Raw genomic sequence first — 25161 nt, 5'->3', positions numbered from 1 at the left:
TGTTTCTCTCCCTCTCTTTCTCCCTCTGTCCCCTGCTCTCTAAAAATAAATTAATAAAATCTTTTAAAAAATTACAGCTCAATTCCACTAAGCAACATAGATGTAAAAAGTATAAAATAAATACCGGATATAAAATCAATGTATTAAAAAATCATATCCTAGATAGTTTTAACACAAGAGTTCAAAAATGTTTCAATTATTAGAACACGTATCTATGTAATTCAACATACTAACACATTGAAAGAGAAAACTCATATAATTATTATAACAGATAAATAAAAGGCATTTGCTAACTCCAATACTCACTCATGATAAAAGCTCTTCAGCAAATTAAGACCATGAGAGAATATTGATAAACTTTAAGAGCTATCTGCCAAAAATCTACAGCAAACATTATACCTAGTGGTGAAATCTTAACAGCAGTCCCATTAAAATCAGGATTAAGATGAAAAATTTCCACTGTCACCAAGCCAAACCAACACTGTAGGTCCTAGAAATGCAGTAAGAAAAATAACTGGTTCACAGATTAAAACAAAAAACCCCAAAACTATTTTCTTCTTTTTTCAGATTACATGATTATCTAGAGTGAAAAACTGAGGAAATTTACAGGTAAACTTTAGGATTATTCAGACTTCAGTGGAGTTGATTACATAAAAATGAATAGTACTTTTATACTCTAGGCCCAAAGTTAGAAAATGTACTTTCTAAAAAGATACTACCTCCTCCACATGCACATCAAACTTGAGTATCTTCACAGAAGGAAGAATAATTAACTCAAGTATCTTTACAGCACAGTACTCTCACTATTCACCCTTGCGTAAGGTATTCTAAGAACAGCAGGAGCTGCGGAGCCCCCTTGAACTTTATAAAGTAAGTCTGCTGTCGGCAGTGGTATAGGTATAGGAATCACAGAATCACTTTGCAAGTTCTGTGGTTTAGGGGGGGAAAAAGAGCAAGAGAGAAAAAGAGGGAAAGAAAGGGGAAAATTCCTCTTTATCGAAAAACACCAGCTATTAGAAGTAGAAAAAAATAATAGAACTAGAAATTCCTAATTTTGCAACCAGCATGGTAACTGATTGAGGCAAGGACCGTCGATGGATGCTGAACCCACCGGGTAAAAGGCAGATGCGGAATAGGACAGGCACGGAGTCTCAAAGAATCCCCCCACGGATCGCTTAATGACTAAGGAAAAAACGTAACCATACAATGGGGAGATCTGACAGATACCAACTAACCACGTGCTCAAATTTCGGGTCAACAATAATGGGACAAACTAACATGAGATACAGTGAACAGCAGGCAACTTCACCTCTGTAGTATTTTCACTAAAGATACTGGTAAGTCTAACCACAGAGCAGCAGCCAGACACCCACCCACTCGTGGGTGTCCCACCAGGCAACTGTTTATGCCATGTGGACTCTGGATGACTGAGAATGACAATGCTGTCCTTCCCCACAGACATTCACCTTGTAGCCGTTTTGAGGGGAAACTTGGGAAACTGGGCTGCCTGATTAAACCCGCCCACTTAGGTGCCGGAAGTTAAGGAGAGGAGAGGCATCAGGTCCAACAGCCAGTAGAGTGATTAGGAAGCTGAAGTGCAGACGGACCCTTCATGCAGGTGTGGCTTAGAGAGGAGAGGAGTGAGGGTTGAGGTCTTGGCTACTTACTTCCCGGATGGCCCCATCACAGACCCGAATGACGTTGAGGAATGTGGGCATCACCTGGGGCAGGAACTGCACACACTTGAGCCCCAGGGACTTGAAGATGAAGGTGATGGCCTGGACAACCATGGTGTGGTGGTGAGACAGGGACTGGTCTCGGAAGATCCGCATCAGGGCCACCATGGACACGGCGGGGTAGAACTCGTCCAGAGGCAGGTTCCCCATGTTGACCAGCATCTCACTGGTGCTGTAGTCAGCTACGGCAGAACGACAGTGAGAATCGTGAGCCACACGTGACATGACTCTGACTTTAGGCAGAGCGTGGTTTGCTTAACAACAAAAAAAAGGAAACCTCCTGCCCCGGCTGGTTTGGCTCAGTTGGTAGAGCACTGTCCAGTAGCCTGAGAAGTCACAGGTTCTATTCCTGGTCAGGGCACATGCCTGGGTTGTGGGTTCAGTCCTGGTCAGAGCGCATAAAAGAGGCAACTGATTGATGTTTCTCTCTCACATCAATGTTTCCCTCCCTCCTTATTTCTCTCCCTTCCCCTTTCTCTAAAAATCAATAAGCATGTCTTCAAGTGAGGGGGGAAAGGGCCCTCCTGATAGGCATCAGTATTCACATCTTTCTCCCTGCTGTTTTTCAATGCTGTTGGACACACAGGATGTGTTAGGAACCAATGAATACGCTTTCGGCATCAAGGACTAAACAGTTTTTGGCTCTCCTATTACCTAAACCACTAAAGCCTAAAACAGTACATGATGGGTTTTCTTAAAACAGCTATGTTTAACTTAGCTTCTCACTATTATAGTTCACATCTCTGTAGCTGAAACCATCTATAAAAATAATTACTTTCCCAAATGAAAGAAAAGGGAATTAAATTAGGCAAACATCTGCTGGGCACCTGCTTGGTTCTCCTAAGCAATTGAGACAAGGGGGTGGCAAATGCTACCTGACCGGAACAATGCGGATCTCAAGGACTTGGGCTGGGTGGTTAATGGCGAGGGAGGAGGAGGGTAAGCCTGGATGACTGACACTGCTGAGTAAGGGGGACCCCTGGAGGGACACGGTTCTGCTCTTGACAGGATAACATCACAGGCATGCTTCTCAACATATGGAAGAACAAACTGGAAGGAATATGATCCCATCCATAGAATTTAAGAACTAATTATTTTATTTAAAAAAAAAATAACATTTTGCTGGAATAGCTGGAGAGCAGTTGTTGAATTTTCACACCTTTGGAAATAAACCTGCCCTGATGGACAATGGGTTGTGTTCAGACAATTCTCCCACATCCCACGCCCTACCCAATCTCTCAGGCAATGTGTCCAAAGGCAAAGGGGCTCTGGGACCAGACCACCTGGTGGACAAAACAGCCTTGGAATCTCACTGCTTCTAGTGTTTCCAGGCCCCTGAGCCTTGCCTCAGATTTCCCTATAAATCAAAATGGGAAAATAAATTCTACCCTCTTCCTCCTCGGGTGTCCTGGGACAGAACAGAGAAGCACTAACAAAGAATGAGAGGTGAAAGAAGTGACGGGGTGATGACTCACATTTGTCATCAGCCCCCCAAAAGTGAGTACAGACTGAGCCTGTTGACCCTTGACAAAGAACCTGGGTGGATGTGAGCTCTCTGGACACCCTGGGGAGCAACATCCCTGCTACGATTCCAGAAGAAATCATGACTTTTCATTCAAAGTCGCAAAGTGAGGCAATATGCTATAATTTATAGTTACACGGCCTAAGACTCTTTCCAGACATGGCCAGCGAGGGCTCTGTGAGGTAGACACTCGGCCAGTCTCTCCTGGGTCCCCTCAACTTACAGGAATCCTGACTTGACTTGGATTCCGACAGGCTGACCGCAGAAGCATCCCGGGACTGGTCAATCATGCCGATGTTCACTTTGTGCTTGTAGGGATCCAAGGCCCCCAAGAGCCCTAACACCCGAATGGCCTGGGGGGGAAGGGAGGGAAAAGAAAACATTTATCACAACACCTGAGTGCAAGTTTCCAGGGAGATTCTTGTCACGCACGTTCCACGATACCCAGTTCGTGCCCAACGACCAGCTGTAGCTACGTGAACAAAACGGACAGGGACGGGGAGTCTAATCAGAGCATGCTAATGCCACAAATGTTTGTGTCTCTCTCTCCCCACTCTCCCAGCCGAGTCTGTAAAGACCAAGTGGGCCACGTTCCCTACCTCCCTCCGTGTACCCTGGTTCTGCTCCGTCTTCAGGAAATTCAGCAGCACCTCAAGCAACGTGGGGTACTTTCTGTAGGGCTCCACCACATAGCCAGTGCTGGCCACCAACTGTCCCAGGGTCCACAGGGCCACCTGGACAGACAAAAGACCACACGGTGAGCTGAGCCAGTGAGAGAGAAAAGTTTGTACTCTTGGTTGAATGGCTGTAATGAAGTGTTAGAGGCTATTACAACAAAAGAATTTCTAGTCGAGACTCGAGGCATGAACAGCACTCCTGAGGGCGGGGACGTCAAAACAAGGCCGCAAACCAGCACAACCACCGCTGAATCAAACAGTGAAGAACAGCCCCAGCTTTCTCCAAGGAAATGCACAGTTCTTCCACATCCTGGCTGACGGACAGGAGGAGTCTGACTCAAAAGGAAATTAAAACTGCTCTCAATTCCAGCCCAGTCACCTAACGGCCTCCGGGACTAACGTGCAGCCAGGCCCAGGGAGGGGTTGAAGCTCTGCTGGCCCCCAGAGCCGGAGGTCAAGGCTTTCTTCTCCCTGCGGGGGCTGGGCCCTGACGGAGGACCGGCGTTTGCCTTTGTCCAGAGGATATGGCACCGGTCAGCACTGACCCTTACTGGCAGTGCCTCCTGGTCAGGATGTCAGCTAATTCTGGTTCCCAGGCTTTCTTCCTTTTACTCATTCAGCAAATATTCCTGAGTACCTGCTATGTGCTAGGTGCAGGCTAGGGACAGAGGTGACTAAGAGAGACAAGGTCCCTGGCCTCACGGGTCTGTTCTGCTCAGCCAGGAAGCAGTGGTACTCACCTGCCTTTTAGCCAACAGAGAAGAATCCTGGAGCATGTCCATGATGATAATAAAAAGCTCATCAACCCATTTCCTCATTTCTAGGCCACTAACCTACAAAATGAAAAAGAGCGTGGTATAGAAGACTAGAAATTATGGCATTAAGAAGTATTTTGACTTATTCAAAGGTTAACAGTATTCTTTCCGTCCTATGGAAAAAGCAGTTGTCTCCTTACCTGAGCCAACTCTCCAATTGTAGCCAAGACATTATTGATCACACCTGGGTTTGGATCAGGGTCTGGGTCCTTCAGTTTCAAAATTAAAGCCTATGGAAAGAAGGTATGAGAAAATGAGTGCAGGCCAGAGACTACGAGAAACCTTTCTTGTACAAAAGCAAAATTCACCCAAGAGACCATCTCATTCATCGGTAAATTATCTCCAGGATTTAGGAACCCCGATTTCTCTGGAATGTGGGCTCTCACACTGTTCTCAGACGTGCACAGCAGTCTGACACGCAAGCTGCAAAGTGCCAGGACTTAACAACACTTCCCCGGGCCTTCTCTGAACTACACTGGTGTGACTGATCACCTGCCAAGGCTCATGTAAGTTATGAAAGACTTTCCATGACTCTCACACATTCGACCTTGAAGGTTGCTTCAGATTTTAAAGCCCATTTTTCTTCACTTTGCGGGAGCTGTTTTATGCCACAACCCACTTACTTCTTTCCAAGCACACATTTGACGATGAGCTTGAAGCATTGAATCTTATCTCTTATAAGAGCCCTTTGCTGCAATCAGTGAGATTCCTGATATTCTTTAACTGAGGGTGCTTGATGTGGCCTTTGTCCCTGCAGCCAAAGAAACCGTCTACTTTGTTCAGTGTACCAGTGAGCAGTGAAACACTCCCACCGCCCCAGATGAGCTGGCATGAGACAAACTAGAGCAAGAGCCAGTGTCTGTCTGTGAGATTTACCTTCAGAATAGGCTCCATGTAGGGGCGGATGAGTCGGGGGGCATTGGAGACCAGGTGGCCCAGCATGCGGGCACTCTGCTCTTTGATTCTTCCAATACCACTGTGTTCCAGCTCTGTCAAAATCTGCAGGGAAGAAAGGCTCAGCATGGCAGAGGGAGGCAGAGTTCCTAGGGAGGAACTGTGCGTCAAAGAGAAAGTATGGACAGGAAATACGGGACGGAACCAGAACTCCACTGTGGATCAGGTAGCTGCCTGATTCTCTATAAGTAAAGGGCATCTCTGCAGCTCACAGAGTCTTGGACACAGCAGCGACCGGAAGGAAAACTGTGTGAAACCAGCCCCTTGTTACTGCACCCCAAGGTCCCACAGTCCTTTCTAAAGCACAGCTTTTAACAGTGTGGCAGTCACAGAAGACTGAGAAAACCCACAGGATTGCTATGAGCAGCATTTTGCAGAAATGAGGAATGAAGGAAGGGCTCTCTGTCCTAAAAATCTTTGTCGAGACAGCAGATCACTAAGGGCGCCTTAAATAATTACAACGGAATCAAAGAATAGTCAGATCAGCTACGATGTTGCAAGAAACATTGATATTCAGTAGTGGTTTCAGGCACATCCAGGTAAATCCAAACAGCTGGGGGTCAAATCAATAGAAACCCCTTGGATTTAATGAACAGAGGTAGCACGTTCGTTCTGACACCCCTGAAATCACAGCAAATCGTACACTACGCTCCTGTTGACACAGACATGAGGAACTTCCCACAGACAGACTGCGGAGGAGCTGAGGTTGCCAGAGAAAACCTCTGATTAGTGACAGAAGTGAAAAAAAAACAGAGCTCCGTTAACTCTGCTACACAGAGGAGGAGTCTGAAATTTACTATTGTATTTTGTCTTGGGTCGGGACTGACGAACCCTGGTTTTCCGGGCCCCCTTAGCAGGTGGTTTTCCTGTCACAGCAGACAGCAGCGAGAGGGCGGAGTAGGATGCTGAGAACAGACCCGCGCCCGCAAGGAGAGGTGCTGCCTGGGAGGAAAGGGGCGCCAGCGTGGAGCGCACAGCTCTCTGGGGCAGCGCGGGGCCAAATCAAAGCACCTCGCGTTCACACCCAGAGAACATCAGTGTACCCCGATAACAACACCCCAGGCCCACCTCAACGATCAAGACAGTAAGAAAAGAACAAAGCATGTTTAGGTCCCTTATCAAGGCATGAAAATGAGCAATTCAACGTGGGAAAACTCGCATCAAAATTTAAAAACGAGACAAGTCATTTTAAACTTTGGAGTCTCAGAGGCCCGGTTCCGGCCGTGGTATGCTCACTCCGTGGCTCTTCAGGTCCTGCCACAGTAGGACAGCGAGAAGGCCTGGCAGCTGTCTGCAAGCTTGTGGTGGGCAGGGCCCCTGGGCTCTGGCACCCAGCACACCCGGAACGCAGGCTGTGCTCGGAAGGGCGTTAACCGAACTAACACACTGACAGTCTCACTGAGAGGTGTTTCTCCACTGAGCTTGTGGAGCACGGTTTGAACTGACGGGCTCGACAATGATTTCTTCCCCGAACCTTAGGTGTTTTAAAAAGACAGAACAATAGGCATTCCCAACACAGGCCAGCAGTTAAAGAAATAAACTATTAGGCTAAAAACAGAAGTGCCACCCTGAGTATAATCTTCTAAGTTACTGACTGATAGAATTTATGGTCACTTTAATTATGACAGATTGTGAATAAATGACATTTCTCTAGGGTAAAAACTACATATACGAATGATTTTCTATGTTTAAGTTCTTTCTATGTTAGGGAAAGTGTTTACTTCAAAAGAAACCATGGAGGAGGGTAGGAAGCAGAGGGTGAGGTGGGCACAGGGTAGAAGTGAGGAGACAGGAAATGACTGGTGAGCCACACTGAGACCCAGAAAAGGCGGGTGGAAATAACTCGAGGCAGGAAGGACTGGTCCACGCATCGCTCACGAGGAGGCCACAGAACTTACTCGGGTGGGTAAAGACACGTTTCAGCAGGAACTGTAAACCCCACTGGACCGGCCAGCAATGTCAGTCTGCATCTGCCTCAGGCTCTAGTCCACCTGCTCAGTTTGGCACCTCACACAATTTAATAATGAAAGCTGGGGCCACAGACCAGGGGCAATAACTATGAGAACCAGTGCTGACACCCCACACTTGGCCTCTGCGCTTGACCTGGCATCCACAAGAAAGGCAGGAGTGTGGAAGGATAGAGGGGTGCTGGGAGGACCACCTGCAGCAGAGAGCACCAAGAGAGGGAATCACTGGTGACTTGTCAGGAAAGAGAGAGAGAGCTGTATGACAGGCCAGCCTGAGACTAAGAGGCACCCTGGAGTCACACTGACAAGTGGCTCATGAGGTGACAAACATGAGAACTGTAATTACAAAGCCCGGAAAACATGCGGACTCTCAGAGCCAAATGTGGCTTTTACCAGGCATCTCGCTCTTTCTTCCCCTCCCTCGTCTTCAACTCTCTTTCCCCAACCCTCTGTCGTGATGGAAGTCCTCTCCCTGTTGCCTCTAGATTTGCCAGGCTCACCATTACCTGGATGAGCATCTTGCGCAGGAAAGGCATGACGAAGGCTGGATTCATGCTACTGAGCCGGCCCACGGTGCAGATGGCCAGCTCCCGGATCTCAAACACCTGGTCATTCAGGGCAACGAACAGGGCCTGCAAATTCTCTGCCTGGGCCAGGTGCGCATCGAAGCGCTCATCCAGGGACGCCAAGACACAGAAGCGAATGTCGGGGTCTGCAAGAGCAATCGAGCTTTGAGTGCCTCTTCGACACTCTCAGCCTCCCAGGCCTTCCCCAGGGCTCCCCTCCACTGCCACCAGCCTAGTGAGAGGGCTCCAGGTGCCCTTCTCTCCTCTGCTCTGTCATTCTTTTTTCTGTTCCCAGGAGCGAAGATGACAGAAGTAAGAACAGGTCATCTTACAGCAACAGGCTGGAGAAGCCAAGTCTAACACCTCGGCAGAGTAAGAGCTGAATATCCACTTGTTGAGGATGAAGGTCTCCAGAGGGGCCGTGCAATGAAACCGCCCCAAACTCCTGAATTTCCCCAGACTGCTTCTGTCTAAGAAGCTTTACCAGGGTCTGTTATCCCGACCACGAGCAGCTTGCTGAGCACGTCTGCCACCACTTGCACTGCGGTTTGGCTGACCACGTGAGCGTGGCCGCTGATGAGGTGGACAGAGGGCGTGAGCAGGCGGGAGCAGGTGCGGGCAGCTTCCATGCGGACCTCCTTGTGCTCACTGTTCAGGAAATGGTCCGCACAGTGGCGGACAAACTGGGTCAGAGAGTGTCCTGGATGCAAAGTGGAGAGAAAACGGAACGATCGCTGCTGCTTCGGACAGCAGATCTGCAACCTGCCAGCTGCATTTTCCATTTCATGGCTACTAATTCAATTTTCAACAAGATATCGATCAGCGAGATATTGACCCAGTAGTCTTCCTAACAAACGAGCCTTCAGCCACGAGAAAGGCAGAAGGGAGGCGGAGGAGCTGGGAGACAAAAGAAAGCATTCCCCCATCCTGATCCTTCCCTTACTCCCTTCAAAGAACAAATCATTCTGTTTTATTTGGACCGGACCCTTTATATTTCCGGAGAGAAGACAATTCTTGATCAAATTTACCTTGTCTATTTTAGTTCCTGATTTAAATACCAGAAAGAGAGGCTGGTGTAGGCTGGGTTTAAATACAGCTACCTTCTATTCATTACCAGTAAACTGTCCTGGGTGTTAATCACCGTAAGTGGAGGAACTACGAAAGGGAAAACAGATGGCTGTCTTATTCAGACGGCATGTTTGCGCTTCTTGTGTTGCTTGTTTCCCCGGAGACTTGACTCACACCACCTACACAATCTTAAGTTTCAAAAAAGTAACCATTTTCTTCTCTGGAATTGTATCTCTAGGGAATTAATGGGGGCTTATCTGCAGTTTGGAATTCCAAACTGAACTACAGAGTACAACACTCTTAGAAATCCTACAGCCAGGGGATTACAAATACCCAAAAGTCCCTGCCCTTACATTTTAAAGCATTAAATACCGTCTCAGCTACATGGTGGTGAGGGAGGTGAGGGGACCCATCTCGGACTCCTCCATCTCTGAAGCACTATTTTCTTGGACTAATGCATACTTTTCCTGAATACCACTTGCCCCAAAACTCGTATGGGGAAAAAAACAAGCAGTAGGAATTAGCAATATATGGAGAGAATCTAGGAAGGATGAGCTGCTGTGGAGTCAGCTACCCTGTCTCTAGGACCCCTATCAAGATTCAAGAATCCTAGGTACCCTCACTTCGCTCTCGAGGGTCCCAGCATCACTCTCTTTCCTTGCATGAGCCACTGCAAGCTCTTACCTTCAAATTCAAAGGTGCCAAGAGTTCGGAGGGCAAGAGTAATGCTGCCCACATCACTGGCCTCAGGGAGGGTTGTAAGGCCAGGGGAAGCCAGCTGATGGGCCAGGCCCTTGGGCATGCCTGGGTGCCGGAGGGGCTTGTGCATAAGGACCAGGGACAGCATCTTCAGTAGCCCATCCTGGATGTCCTTCTTCAGCTGCGGAATCTGACGGCTCAGGTCGTAGAGCACAGCTGTGAGGGCGGGGCTGAGGGGGAGGACACCAGTCACACACGGGGCTGCACACACGACATTCGGTCTGTTCTTGAGAAGAAACAATCCTCCTTGTCCAGCAAGGGGATCAGGCCCCATCACTGCTTGGTCTTTAAAGCAGAGAGGACACTATAAAATAGAGTAAATGTCCTGAACCCTCTTGACCTCATCACAGATTTCCAAACAAGTTTCTGGTTGTGCCATGGCAGAACTTGCTCGATAAACCACCTGGGAAGTGGCTGAGAGCACCCTCCTTATTTTACAGATGAAGAGAATTAAAGTGTAGAGAGCTTAAGCAATCTGCCCATGGACCTATAAACAAGAGCTGCAAACATTAATTGAGCATCTCTTATAGGCAAGGCACTGTACTAACAGTGGCCATTTCATAAACTCACTTAATTCCTACAACCCCAGACAGTAAGAATTAGCATTGTACCCCCTTTTCAGGTGAGAAAACTGAGGCTCAGAGAAGTAAAGTAACCTAGTCAAGATCACATAGCTAGCTAGTGATGAAACTAGGATTCGAAACTAGCCTCCGTGCTTAGCGAGAGCCATCCTGCCCATCCAACTCCAGTGCAAACCACCATGCCGTGCTCCTGCGGCACCGCCCTGGAACTGCGGCTCAGGCCGCACACCGCCGGAGATGGGAAAGCTGGCCTCTGACACCCACCTCAGTCCCACTGCCAGCATAGGCTCCAGCAGCTCCTTGATATCCTGCTGGATGCCTGGCCCCATGGCTCGAGCCAGCATGCTGATGCAGGTGAACACCGTGGCATCCACCTGCATTGCCTTCTGTCTCCTGCAGAGAACCAAAGAGGGGCTAGTTTAGACATAATGACCTTCTGTGATGCCCCACCTCAAAACCGCCTTGGGGCAAGGAGGGTCACCCAGGTAAGGTCACCACAAGTGGGTGTGCAGGTGACCTACTGCAAAGTCTAGGGGGCCCATCGCACCAGAGTCACTGTAGATCTGTATACAGTATTTAAAACAACAGTCCAGCAGATGGCAGTAAAGTGACTTGAGGAATTGCCCCAGTTCACTCCAAAGGAACCATAAGGGTTAGTGCACTGGCCATGGTACCTATTTAGGAAGCAAATCCAACAATGATGTACATTAGGGACCAGAGTGCAGGGCATGGCCATCCTATGGGAAGGAATTCTTCTCCCAATGAGGAGAATGCTGGGCTTCAGAACAGGTGAGGCTTCTTCACTCACCAAAACAATCCCTGCTGCTGAAACAGAAAGCTATAAAGACACAATTCTAACTAACACTGGCCCCCTAGACCTAGAGAGCACACCTGGCCTCTCCATCTTGAAGGTGCCAGAGGTTGTTTTTGTGCTTTATGCACTGGGAAGAGGCGGAATAACATACCCAACTTTAGTGATAAGAAAAAAGGTGACTGTGAAGTCCCCTAAGTTCTAATCTGGGAGTCCTATATTTAGGTCTTAGATCAAATTAAGGCTTTAGAAAGCCAGAGAAAAAAGCACAACTATTGATTCCCAGTAAATACTATTGAAAACAGCACTGGCATCGAACATGCTCACAGGGTATTCAACCAACCCAAATATTTACATCAATGTCATTTTGCTTAGAAGAGGTTGGACCTCAACTGAGGAAGCGCTGTTCTTTACACGATTTGCTATACTATGGAAGTTAATGAAGCAAAGAATGGGCTTAAGGTCCATGGAAATGGATGGAGCGTCCTTCCTCTCCAACCAAATGGGGTGGACGGTGAAACCGTAACAGAGATGCTTACTTATGAGCGAAGTCCTTTGGGGGCAGGGCTGCTCGGATGATGTCCAGCACACGAGGTAAATAGACCTTAAACTCAGACCTCACAGCCACAGAAAGCAGCCCCAGGGCCTGGAAGGCTGCTGTACGTTCCTTCTCCTTCTTGACGCAGCTTAGGACGTGGTTCATGGTATCCTGGAGGTACTGGGTATCTGCGCACAGAAAACACAAAGCATGCGGCTCAAGGTCAGGGTTGGTCTGTAAGTCGAAGGTCAGATTCCTATAAAACGCTTAGGCCCTGCCTGGTGCAGCTCAGTGGCTTGAGCGCGGGCCTGAGAACTGAAGGGTCACTGGAACAATTCCCCGTCAGGGCACATGCCTGGGTTGCAGGCAGTGTCCCCGGTTGGGAGCATGTGGGAGACAACCGATCAATGTATCTCTTGTGCACTGATGTTTCTCTCCCTCCCTTCCCCTCTGCCTAAAAATCAGTAAGTAAAATCTTTTTTAAAAAAGAATAAATTCAGCCTGTTGGAAAGACGTTAAGAATTCAGAGGATGTACTGACCAAAAACTTATGCTTAATAATCACTCCTAGATACATCTTTTGAAAACACTAAAATTATAAGATTTTTTCTTTTAATTAAAAAAAAAAAACGTACAGGGTCTCCAAAAACAGTATCACATAATTGTCTCCATTAGTGTTATATTTGGAGGAAAAATTACATCCTCCTGTTTACAAAATATATGCTAAGTCTTGTTTAAAGATAAAGAGAGGATCACCTAAACTATTTTATATTATATTGACATTTAAAGTAATATTGAATACTGTTTGCAATAAACAGGCCATTCCCTTTAGCTTAGGCCTAGAAATCACTGCCGTTACCTAGAGATTTGTTAGTTATATTTAATCGAACAAGATTTAGTCCGCAATTTGGAAAGCCACATGTGCATTTTCATTAAGTTTACGTAAGCCAATGTGCACGGGTAGGCGATTCTTGGGCAATTAAAGCTAACGTGTTATTACTCCTCTGAAGGCTGGAATTTCTTGATTCTTGCCTCTTATACTTCTTCTCTTCCATCTTACTGGCCCCAAGTCTGTGCACCAGAAGCACATAACAGCAGAGAGGGAGAGACCACACATCCATTAGAAAGTTAGGGGAGTCGAGGGCTACTGAAGTGCAGTTAGGACACAGTGCACTAGACTCCCAAACAACACATACACATCACTGCATTTATTCTAATGAGAAACGTCTTCTCCCACAGCTCCCATGGTCAAATGACATTAAAGCATGCTGGGGCTTGAAAACAGTCAGAAGACCAAGGAGATTCAACCCTAAAATCAGACAGCATCAAGGAAAATGAGACCTTTGCAAAGGGGAAACGTATTTCAGCAGGAAATGGGCTTAACTCCAGAGAATTTCCTGATCTGGATGTAGCGCCCAAAGAGATTAGGAATCTGACTTCATTAGAGATTCGAGCCCGATCTTAGGGCGTTTTTGATGTTACCAAAGCTGATGACATCAGGAAATTCGAGCAACTTTAAATTTCCAACCGCAAGCTTTAAACAAGCGGCATTTTTCCAATGAGGCACGTACTATGGAGACTGCCCAGGCTGAATTTCAATGGCATATTTTAGTGCATTATTTAATAAAACAACAAAAACCCACATCAAAAGAACCAACCTAGGGGCCCTCTGAGCCTTTATACCCTGATGCTAGGCAGCCTTTTGAACTTGCTGGGTAACTGCTTCCACCACACGCCTGACTTTGATCAAATTTGGCCTAGTTATCCGTTTCTTCCGAACCAGACTTTCAACCTGAGATCATTTACAGCTCCACTGAACTGGGGCATGTCTGGTCGTTAGAAGAACGGAAAGCTGAAAAATAGGGGTGATTTTCAGGTCACTTCTCCCTCGTTCAGCGGATTTACGTGGCTCATTGTCTTGTCCTGACTCAACACACCCTGTCCTCGCACACAGCTCACCTAACTGCCCAGCAGCTAAGTATTTCCCCTGCTGTTTCAGGTGGGCGCGGTGGTTCGGAGGGCGTCTGTGCCGGGAACGGCACCTGCCGAGGGTCAGGCTGGCCTTCCACTTCCGCTCCCGGCTCTTACTTGGTCCTGAGGGCTTATGAAGCACCGGTGACACGCACCACAGTGAAGTAAAGACACGCCCGGGATGGGGCCTCTACACTCGGCAAATACGGAGGTGAAGCAGGACATAGATATGAACAGGCCACCGGAGTAGTAGCATAAAGTTCACCTTTACCTAATTTCTAAAATGGATTTCAAGTAGCCAGAGGAGGCAGTAACAATAATGGTTTCCATGGTTGAGGGCTTGTGCTGGGCCCTTAGGCATTAATGCAGTCACCTCGTGACAAAGGGACTGTTTCAACGTTATGGTCAGGGAAGGTCAAGTTCCCTGTCCACAGCTCCAAGTTACAGACAGAGGCACGGTTCACCCTGGGTCAGAAGGGGAAAGAATACTTCCAGCTGGAGTAACCCAGGAAGGCACCACACCAGGGAAGCCAGTGTCCGAGCTGGGCCACCATTAGGAGCCAGGAATTCACTGCCCAGTGACCACAGGGCAGGAATATGGGAACCCCCAGCCTACTGTCCATGACACCTGCCCCTGGGATATGCAGCCCCTTCTGTGAGTGGTGGGCCATCTCAGGGACCACCTCGGAGGCGAAGCAGGACAGTCAACAAATCCCCCGTCCCACCGAGAGGCTGCCGCAGCATGTAAAACGAAACTGCCCTTCTTTTTGCCTCTTTTTAGCCCACCGATGAACTTGTTGGTTCCGTACACGAGAGCCTGCTTGGCTCTAGAACTGCCTCTTTGCCTACACGTTCTGACTGTCCCCACACCTGCTGCCTCAGCCACCTGTAGAAAATGTGAACTGGTACCACTGAAATGGGACACGAGGCAAAGAAACCACAGACTAGCTCCCAGCTGGCCTTGCTTCAAATGAGAAGCAGACGTAACTTTTTGGAATGACCTGTCTGTTCGACTACCCTTAAGTGGGTAATGACGTCTCCCACAGACACCCTCACCTGTGAAGGCGGAAGGTCGGAATGCAGCCAAGCGGGGTAGCAAATTAAGGATTGTCATTTGGATCAGCGAGTTCTTGCTATTCCTGCACTTCAGCACCCACTGGCACACCTGAGAGAGGAAGGGTACAGGGTTGGCAAAGAAAGGGAGGTGTGGGGCTCGGAAGGAGAGGGAGCGAGCCCCCTGCCACCTACCTGATCGAACTTCTCCTCCATCAAGTCTCTGCAACACCGGCTCTCCACCAGGCTGGACTTGGCTGGGCTGGGGGACGCCCCAAACCCCATGAGGCCTTGGTGAGAGCTGTACCCCAGGAGTCCCACCAAGGCGTTGGACTGCTGGGGCTGCACAGCCTGGAAGCTGGTGAAGGGGGTGATGTGACGAGGTTTCGTCCCGAAGCTCATGCGGTCCCTGCAGTACTTGTCGTGTACCAACTGCTGCTGCGTGATTTCCTCCATTTCTTCTCTCAGGCGCTACACACATGGGGGGAATCACCTTTACCTACCAGTGCCTTTGCCCAGGCACCGCGAGGCTACGGAGCAGCACATCCACCCAACCCCAGAAGGGAACCATCTCCAAAGGGGAGGGTGGCCGCTCTTCAACTACAGGGTTGTGGCTTCCCCAGAAGCTTGCAGGGGCCCAGCTTTGCTCTGATTCAGGCAAAAGAGCACCGCTGACCGAACGATAAAGCAGCAGTAGGGGCTGGCTGCTAGGGACTCGCCCTCCCACCCCAGGGCTGGTTTGGGAAAGCTGACTCGCACGCTGTTGGGTCTACCAACGCAGCCTCACGGCAAGGAAGCCTCTTGCAGAGGCGGGGGGCAGCCCCGCCAGCATCTGGCTAAGGACGGCCCGCTTTCCTCCTCCTTGCTAGAAGTCCTGGTAGAAACAACTTGGGCAAACCATTTTCTTAGAATCCTAGGAATTCCACAGGCTGTAGAAAACCTGACTGGCACAGAATTCACATCTACTCCATATTCGAAGGGCTGCTTAGCAAGTCGCCCTCCAACAGTCCAAAATAAAAAGATGTAAAACAATTTTCTGAATTTCCAAACTTTTCTCAATACAGGTTTTTTTCCTGAAAAATCTTGTCTACTATTCTTGTCCAGGTCGCCAATGACTCTTATGCTGCTACACCCGACGGCCAAGCCTCAGTCCTCATCTTGTCTGACTTGTCTGTAGCACCTGGTCCAACATGCTGTTTCCTCCTCCCTGAAACTCTCTCTTCACTTGGCTTCTTGGACCTGGAGCTTTCCTGTCCCGCCCCCCACCCTTGGCTGCTCCTCATCTCCTGACTCTCAGACCCCATCTCTTCTCCAGCTCCACTAGTTCCCTGTGGTCATCCCGTCCGTCTCATGACCTGCAATAACATCTATGTGCCAACAACTCCCAAGTCTGTATCTTTCATAGGCTCTCCCTTCCCAGAACCACTCAGTGTCTCCACTCGGGCTCCTGACGGGCATCTTAAATTTAACGTGCTCAAGAGCAAACTCCTGCCCTTCTACCCTGAGCCGGACTATACCTGCTCCTCCCATCTCAATCTTCCCATCTCAGTAAATGGCACACATCCTTCCAGCTGCTCAAATCAAAAACCTTGACTCTACTTTCTCTCCCATTGACTCCAAATCCCAAATTCCGAATTCTGCCACTCCTGGCACCTCTAAGCTCCCACTACGGTCCAAGGCCACAAAGGTCCCCTGCTAAGGCTGCTGCGGTTCCCTCTCAACTAGACTCCTTGCTTCAGCCCTTGCCCCTCCGATAATCCATTTTCAACACAGTGGCCAAAGCGAGCCTTTTGAAACGAGTCAAATGTCACTCCACTGCTTAAAACCCTTTAATAGCTTCCCACTTCACATGCAAAGTCTACAGAGTGGCTTCCGAGGCCCTGTGTGACGTGCCACCTCCCTGCCCCAGGTACTGCTGACACCCTCTCCCACCACCTCCCTCCTCCCAGTCTGCTCCGCCACAATGTGGGTCCTGCTGTTCCCCAAACAAAGCAGTGTGCTCCTGCCTCGGGCCTTTGTGCCTGCAGAGCCAGCAGGCCAGAATGCTCTCCCCCAGGCCCTTGTTCGGCTTTTCCTCACCTCCTCATGACTGTGCCCAAACGTTACCAGGGTTTAAAATGCAATCTGTACTGTGCTAGCACCCCATTCCCCCACCCCCCGCCCTGCTTTTCTCCATAGCACACATCAGCACATGCTACACTATCTAGTTTTACTTCTTCATTCGTTGTCTGTCTCCCCCTGCTAGAATGTAATGTTCTATCCATGCTGCGTTATTCTAGCTCTTCGCACAGGATGTAGCTTGCCCACAGTACTAGGAAATTACAATACCTTACACTTGGATAGTTCTCGGTAATTTACAAAGTACCGCCACAACAGCATTCATTTAAATCTGAGTTAGGCAATATTGTCCTGCTTTACTGGGAGGAAACAAGGATCCCAGAGCTGTCTGGGCTACTGTGGAGAGCACCATGTTATACTTGGGGGGGGTGCAAATCTCTGAGGGCTACCATTTAAGGAACTCCCACGAAGTATCGGGTATTGTGCTGGACACTGCACATATATCTAGAAACCTCCCTGGAACTCAACGAGGTGGGTAAGATCTCCATCAAAAGTGAGGAAGACGAGACTAATGAAGGTAAAGTAGTTTCCCCAAGTCACACAGTATAGGGAGGAGTTGGAATTCAAAGCCAGACCCTCCTGTTGCCCCACACGGTGTGCCCCGTGCTGCCCCGTGTCTGGGGCACAGCCGCTACCAAACAATCACTGAGTCTACTGAAGCAGGAAGCCCTGGGGTGAAATTTCACACCAACCAGCTCCCCCCTGGGAGACTCACGGGGGAGCTCTGCCTCCTGAACATATCCAGAACCCAACTACCGCCCAGTGTCTGCGGCGCCCGTGCTCGCTGAGGCCACCACCACAGCTCGCCCAGACTGCTGTAATGGCCCTCTGTGGCAGCCGTGGACTGCGGCCTCCAACCGTGAGGGCCCCAGCTGCACTCTGAAATCCATCGCCATGCTTGAGCCAAGGCCACATGCTCCAGGGACTGCTCCTTGCCTGTGGGTGCACACCACAGGGTCACTGAGGCAGGCCTCCCGAGGCGGTTCTGCGATGCGGATGCGGATGCGGACACTTCCGTCCCGCGCTCCTCCCCTGTTCACTCAGGGTCAGATGTGCACTGAGGTCTGGGCTCCTCCAGCTTTCTCCCCATCTGCTCTTGCAGGCTGTTTCCCTAGTAAAGTCCTGTACTTTAAACCCTTTCTGCAGCTGCTTTTTGAGCTAACCCACCTCCTAACTGATCGCCCTGCTTTTATTCCTGCCTCTCCACAAGCTTTTCCCCACAAGGAGCCCATGCATCATTAAAAATGGATGACATCCCCCCATCCCCCCGCATACAAATCTCCAAAGTCTGCCCCCGAGATGAGAGTAAGAGTCAGTGTTTTCCAAGAAGTACGAGTCTACCAATCTGGCTCATCCCTCCTTCTCCTTTGCTCAGGGTGCACCAGCCACGCTCCCCTTCTTTAGCTTCTTTGAACTTGTCAAACTCTTTCCCACATCAAAGCCTCTGCCTGGAACATAATCTGCAAGGCTGGCTCCTCCATGTCATACAGGTCTCAGCTCAAATGTCACCACCTCGAGAAGGACCTTCCCTGACCCCCCAGCCACACACCCCCCACCCCCGCTACCCTTCCTCCCATTTCTTCATAGAACTTGTTGCTATCTAAATTACCTTGCTATCTGTGTATTGCCTGCTTCCCCTGGAGAATGTCAGCTCCGTGAGGACAAGGACCTCGCCCCGTCCTGCTCACGGAGTGGCTCGGGGGGAGCCCGGACGCGCCTCTGACATGGCCTCTCACCTCTCCCTCCATGCTGCTGATTCGGACCAGCTCGTTGAGGATCAGCAAAGCTCCATGGATCCGATCATCCCGATTCATGCCCTTCTCCTTGGCCAAGGTCTCATCAAACCCCTTCTCTGCCTCTTCAAACGTGTGCTATGCAGAGACAGAGAATGCCTCGATTACCCAATGTCCAAAGTCAGACAGCATGCAGGAGAACCCCACCTCCGCGGGGCTTCCGCGATGTTAGCACGCCTGGTCAGTGCCCTGAGCCAGTGTCACCAACGATGCCACCTCACCAGGCTCTCGCCTTCCGTTTACCTTCAACTCCCACCAACCCCGAGGAACATACCACTACATCGCTATTTTAACAGAGAAAAAAGAGAGGCCCAAAGAAATCCCGTGACTTGTGCCAGGTCACAGAGCACAGCCAAGACCGGAACCCAGGTCTCCAATCCCACGTTCGGGGCTCTCTTTGCTGTACGAGGCTCCTTAGTAAGTTCTCTTGTCAACAGCAATCAGCATGGGACTCAAGACTCCAGAGGACAGAGGACTGGCACTTTCTAAGTGAGTATCAGCCATACTCCTTCAATTCTGAGACACCCATTTTTCCGTACATCTCTGAAAAGAGGTCCCTTGTAAGTGTTGACAAGAAGGCACCAAGTCACAGTTTAACTGGTGTCTTACTTTCATTCTTAATGGTACATAAAAGAATGGTATGGCTGTCAATGGATCTTTGCTTTACTGAAATACAGTAATAGTTGATTTACACTGAGCTTAAGTTTGAGGCCAAAACAAACAGACACTTGCTGTGTGGCAAGGGGCCTGCTGCTGCGCGCCCAGTGATCCTCTATGTCCGTGCACTTGCTGGTGGCTGGGAAGGAACCACCGCCTCACCCTGTACCACTGGGGCTTCTGCATCTCCTTCGGCTCCCGCTGGGTGGTGAGAATCAGACAGGCACGAAGGGCGGCTACAGCTCCCTCCCGGATGGCCTGTTTGGGGTCCCACACAGCCACAAAAATGTTGTCGAAGAAGGGCTGCACTTGCTGGAAGAAGAAGGTGGGGACGCTGATTGCCAGCTCACGGAGAACCAGAACCTAGGAGAAGAAGGTACACTCAGAACGCTCATCAGGAACACAGCCTCTCGCTTCCTGGAGCCTATACATGTTAGGAAAGAGCAGACCTGCCTCCTCCACCAGCTTGGAAACTCTGGGGCTCGAGGAAGGAAAAGAAACCTACTCAAACGTCTCCATGGTGATCATCTGAGGTGTCTACGCGGACGCCTGCAGTGTTCGAACAGGCGCCCTGGGAGGCAGACGTGCTCTGTTCTGTATACTGCTACACTGACAGCCTCGAACCACGCCCAGAACACAGCAAGTGTTCAATACACACTTACTGAACGAATGAAAAATCCCATCTAATACCTAGTCGTGCTATTATTTTCATTTGACAGTGGAAAGAACTAAAGTTCGGAGGTCCCCCCAAGTTGCAGTTAGGAAGTGGCAAAGCGAAGACTTGAACCAGGATCCAGAGGTGTGTCCTCCCCCTGCACCATGCTCCCTCCGTGTGGTGCTGCCTCCTACAGAGGGAGCTGACTGGAGAGGACCAGCCGATGCCTACAATCCCCCCACTCGTGTCCAAATTCTCTCCTAAGGACAGACTGTCCACCAGCTGACAGCCGGAGTGCTAAGCCCATCAGAGCAGCCCTTTTCGGGGACTGGTGTCAAAAAGCAGTGAAGATGTGCCTCCGGGAGAAGAAGGTAAGAAGCTACCACTCCCCAAAATGCAGAACAGCCAATGGGAAAATAAATTTGGGCTAAGTACCAACCAATGAGCAAATGTCTAAAAAATAAACAGAGCAGACCGACTTTCCCACCAGGGGTAGCGAAGGCATCTGCTTCCCCTGCTCCTCTCCTAATCCCAGTCTTCCGTATTCCCACCATATGTGCAGAGACCCTGGCAAGACACGGAGGGAATCGTGGAGACATTAGTTATCTGGGGCTTTGTACGCCTTTTGGCTGTGGCTTCTTCTCTTGCTAGTAGTAGGCTGAGGGGTGCCTACTACCTAGGAGGCGATTTGATTCTAGAAAATTGGAGGTCAGGACAAACACTGCACTCAGGGCTGCCTCTCAAAGAACGAAAGAGAACTTTAAAGTATCCTCTTCAGGTACAAAGCTCAGGGTAAGACAAAGGGATGCAGGACAGGACCTAAGGCCACCGAGAAGCACAGTATCTTTGCCTGCAAGGTCCCCTCTCCTTCTCTGTCCCTCGTTGACCTAAGCACATTGCACGAAGGACCCTGACACGGTGCCACCGCCCTCCAGCCTGGCCATACCCCTCCTGCAGGCACTCACAGCTGCGTGTCTCCGGCCCTCGTTGCGGTCAGCACCCAGCCACTCCAGGGCTCGCTTCACTTCAAACTCCACATATTCAGCAGTGAAAGTGTCCCCTGCCATGGCAAGGCGACCAATGGCTTTGGATGCCATTTCCATGACAACTGGGTCATTAGAGGGGAGGAGGTTCCGGAGATAATTAGCGAATCGGCCGATTCGGGTGGCATTCCCACCTTCCACTCCTATGAGGCTGGCTGGAAGAGAAAGGCAAAAGGTGAGGACGGACACCTGCCGTCCAGGAAGGCACGCTGCCTTGAGAGGAAAGCAGGAGGGTGACTTTTTCCTTTCACCTTCAGTGAAGACCGCAATTTCCAGATGGTAAGGAATGTGGATAACTTCCATTTTAACCAACAGATTTGATATTTATACAAGGACTATTTGTTTAAAGCAAGGTGCCCTCATTTCCGTATACACAATTTGTTTCCCCAAGGAGAAAAGAAAAAGAGACTGGGACTGAATAATAAATCACAGGCTAGATGACCACACCAGGGACTGGAATTTACCTGCCTTTCAGTCATTGCCCCCAACGCTACTTTCTCATTCAGGAGCCTGACTATCCAAACGTCACTCTACAGAAAACCCCAGAACCTGCAAAAAGCTACGTGAGTGGCAGAGAGAAAACTGGCCTCTAGTCTCAGCTCTGGCTCTCTGTCTGGCCCTAGAAAAGTCACTTAATGGTTCTGAGACTCTGTATCTGAAAATACCTGCTTTGCCTCCATCCCAGGATTGCTGCGAGAATACCTGAATAAGTACACTGAAAGCCCCAAGACTACTTAAAATTCAGTAAACAAATAGGAACTAATCATCTAGTAGGCAGCAGACCACACATGGGGTACAGTGGGCACGGCTGTTATTGTCACCAGACCCTGTCCTTACCTATGGCCAAGATGCCACCTTTCCTCTCATTGGCATCTGAGCTGGAAACCAGTTCAAAGATGTGATGGTTCAGCTGATCGTAGAAGCGAGTAGACTCCTCTTGACTCATCTGCAAAGGAAGGTGTGCTCAGAACAGTTTCTGATGCCTCCCTAGTGGTGGGTGGTTCCCAGAGGTTAGGACCTGAGAGGTACCATCAGCTGCAGTTCACACCAAACACAACAAAGCTACTGCCCATTCTCTAGTTTTAAATAAGCGCAACTGAACTTGCGGCTCATCTGTTTATTTAACAAACACTATTGAGAATGCTCCAAGGCAGGCCACGCCCTGTCCTAGGTCTTCCTAGTACTGGGGGTGTGGGAATGAAAAAGACATTGTCCCTGACCTTCAGTCTGGTGTCTATTGAAAAAGCCTTAAGCTCCTAACCCACCCCACCAATTGTGTTATCAGGCAGAAAGTATCAAAGGTCTGGAAAGTGGTGGGAAAAGGCAAAAAAAAATTAACAACAGCTGACTCTATACTGACTCCTAAAGTGTCACTGCAACACAGGAAATGCCCCAGGAATGAGTAACCGCTGCAAAGGAACCGGCACATTCTATGGACATGAAAAATTGCGTGCTTTTCTAAAACAGAATCTCACTTAGCTGTCAAAAGTAAGCTAAACCAGCATGATGCACTCAGCCCAAACCCTCCATGACGAGTGGCCCCAATCGCAGAAGCCCCAACCTCTCGAAGCTCCATGGTGACGTAGTGCTGCAGCTCCTTGGCAGCTTTGGCTCTGGTCTCCTCATTACGGCTCTTCAGCCCACTGGCGAACTGCTGCAGCACGCTCACATTGCTAGACGGCGTGGTAGCTGCGGTGGCGGCGGCAGGTCCTGTTCCAAGCATCTTGCCCTTAAGTTCTTTGGAGAGAAGCTTCCTTTAACATTCTGGTTAACAAACTATGGTGATAAATTTATTTATGACTCCAGTTCCTCAACACATATCTCTACCTTGTCCACATCAGGTAGGGGACCCTAGCAAGGCTGGGAGACCTCACTGAGGAACCTGTAGAAAGCCTCCATTTATTCAATAAGGACTCGTGTTTAAAAGAGGTAGCATAGTAAGGGGGTCACGATGTGGGCTGTGGAGCCAGACTACCTAAGTCGGAGTCCAGCCCCAAATTTTATACCTCGAGAAGATACTTAAAATGTCTGTCTCCTCAACTGCAACAGGGGGATAATAACACCTAACTCCTCGGGTTGATGTGAGGATGAATGAGTTAATACATGTCAGAGAGTACTTACAACAGTGCCGGGCACACGTGAGTTCCCAGCAAGTGTTAGCTATTATTATCACTATCGCTACTATGTACACAGCGCAGTGCCAGGCACTAAAAGCAGGAGGCAGGGAGAGAATGAAACTTGCCTACGCCTGCCTCTTTGCTCAAAGAGCTCGATTTAAAGGGGGTAATTATTCTATAGCAGCACTGTCCGACAGAAATAAAACACGAACCACAGATGTAATTTGAAATTTCCTGGTAGACATATCAAAAAAGGTAAAAAGAAACAGGTGAAATGAATACTTTATTTACCCCAATATACCCAAAATATCATTTCAAAGTTATTAATATAAAAAATTGATATACTTTCCATTTTTTGTACCGAGTCTCCAAATTCTAGTGTACATTGTATACTTATGACAAGCTCGGTTTGGACTAGTCACATTTCAAGAGCTCTAAGCCACATATGGCTGCTGGTTACTGCACTGGACAGTGCAGTTCTATAGGATACTAGCACTTGACATGCGAGCTGAAAGAGACAGAGTAGTTCCTGAGATCATTCATTCACTCCCGAATTATGTGCGATCCCTTCCCTCAATGAATTTACATTCTAGGGGGAAATACAAATGCTCAGGCAACCACAATAAAGTGGCCATAAGACGGCTCGGCCCACAACATATATACCTATCCTAGGTATGTCCACATTATCCTAGAAAGTCAATTCTTCAAATTCTCCTTTTCCAAGAATTTGTGCAATGCCAAGAAGAAAACAACAAGGAATAATTGGTTTTAAAAAAGCTTTTAAATACTCCAATGCCAAGAAAATGACTGCTATAGGAAGTGTCCTACTTCAAGGGAGAGGAAACCCGAGGTCCCTGATGAGCGAAAACTACTACAGAGTGTGGGACCGCGTCTGTGATGAGGGGGAGGGAGGCTGGCGAGGAGTTTTCATTCTCCGGAAAGAACCAGCCTATCTTTACGATAAGTCTAAGGCCCACAGGCCATCTGCTCTACGCAGAATTCAATTAAAATACTGGAAGTCAAATATCCTAAGGGTCTTGGCTAGGGCTCACAGAAGTTCAAGTTGGGTGGCTGAAACTAGGAATGGGGGTTGGGGAGGCAGAGAGGATGAAACCCACTGATGCAACCGAGCTTAGATTCCGGGAATGGGTCCTATAGAAGTCTCCAGGTTGGAGTGCAAAGGGCTGACAGTGACTTTGGTCCCCTCCGAGGACAATTTGTAGGTGGTGACGGACGGGCACGGAGACGCAGAGGCGTCCCGGCAGTACTGGGGCAGATGGGCCGGCCCTCGCGGCGCCAGAGACGCAAGGTAGGCTCAAGGGACCGGGAGTCTCCTGGGGGTCCGGGAGGAGGTGGCGTTGCCTCACAGGGTGAGGGTCAAGGGCTCAGGCCCCAAATCCGTAGGGCCGCCTCTCAAAGGACTCCACGTCCCAGACGGGCGGCTTCCCCAGGCCCACCCCACGGACCGAGCTGGCTTGTGGGTCTGGACATTCCGCCGCCTTGGAAGGGTCGGTGCCGGGATGCAGACTCACCCCGCGGCTTCGGCCAAGGCCTCAGCTGCCGCCGCCAACGCCGGTAACGCCGCTTCAGGCCCCCAGCCCTACCACCCGCCTTCCCCGCTGTCCTCCAAGCCGGGCGGGAGGGAGGGCAGTTTCGCAGGCCTAAGGACCAATCGATAGGCGTAAGAAGACGATGGACTGAAATACCGACCAATAGTAATGAAGGAGAAGTGAAGCTTCGGGACCGGCTTCTCCAGGGGGC

General features: G+C 49.4%; 1 protein-coding gene across 2 annotated transcripts in view; it reads right to left on the bottom strand.

Moving 5' to 3' along the window:
- MTOR (mechanistic target of rapamycin kinase) overlaps positions 1 to 25038 on the bottom strand; it is a 108841-nt gene extending 83803 nt beyond the window's left edge. Inside the window, exons 1-19 of one of the 2 annotated variants that reach the window (XM_024554227.3) lie at positions 24933 to 25038; positions 22845 to 23020; positions 22121 to 22229; positions 21206 to 21438; positions 19748 to 19948; positions 18872 to 19006; positions 15213 to 15488; positions 15021 to 15129; positions 11996 to 12182; positions 10910 to 11038; positions 9990 to 10234; positions 8722 to 8937; positions 8178 to 8383; positions 5627 to 5749; positions 4891 to 4980; positions 4676 to 4768; positions 3858 to 3992; positions 3482 to 3611; positions 1668 to 1918 (exon numbers count right to left, since the gene is read on the bottom strand). In XM_024554227.3, the coding sequence (XP_024409995.2) occupies positions 1668 to 1918; positions 3482 to 3611; positions 3858 to 3992; positions 4676 to 4768; positions 4891 to 4980; positions 5627 to 5749; positions 8178 to 8383; positions 8722 to 8937; positions 9990 to 10234; positions 10910 to 11038; positions 11996 to 12182; positions 15021 to 15129; positions 15213 to 15488; positions 18872 to 19006; positions 19748 to 19948; positions 21206 to 21438; positions 22121 to 22229; positions 22845 to 23006 (3030 nt within the window). In that variant the 5' untranslated portion in view covers positions 23007 to 23020; positions 24933 to 25038. The remainder of the gene's footprint in view (positions 1 to 1667; positions 1919 to 3481; positions 3612 to 3857; positions 3993 to 4675; positions 4769 to 4890; positions 4981 to 5626; positions 5750 to 8177; positions 8384 to 8721; positions 8938 to 9989; positions 10235 to 10909; positions 11039 to 11995; positions 12183 to 15020; positions 15130 to 15212; positions 15489 to 18871; positions 19007 to 19747; positions 19949 to 21205; positions 21439 to 22120; positions 22230 to 22844; positions 23021 to 24932) is intronic. The other variant, XM_045190519.2, reaches the window with a different exon arrangement.
- Between the last annotated feature and the right edge of the window lie 123 nt (positions 25039 to 25161).

The sequence above is a fragment of the Desmodus rotundus genome, unplaced genomic scaffold, assembly GCF_022682495.2.
Source record: "Desmodus rotundus isolate HL8 unplaced genomic scaffold, HLdesRot8A.1 manual_scaffold_177, whole genome shotgun sequence".
NCBI lineage: Eukaryota > Metazoa > Chordata > Mammalia > Chiroptera > Phyllostomidae > Desmodus > Desmodus rotundus.
The sequence above is the reverse complement of the archived record's forward strand: the minus strand, read 5'-3'. Positions and strand labels throughout refer to the sequence as shown.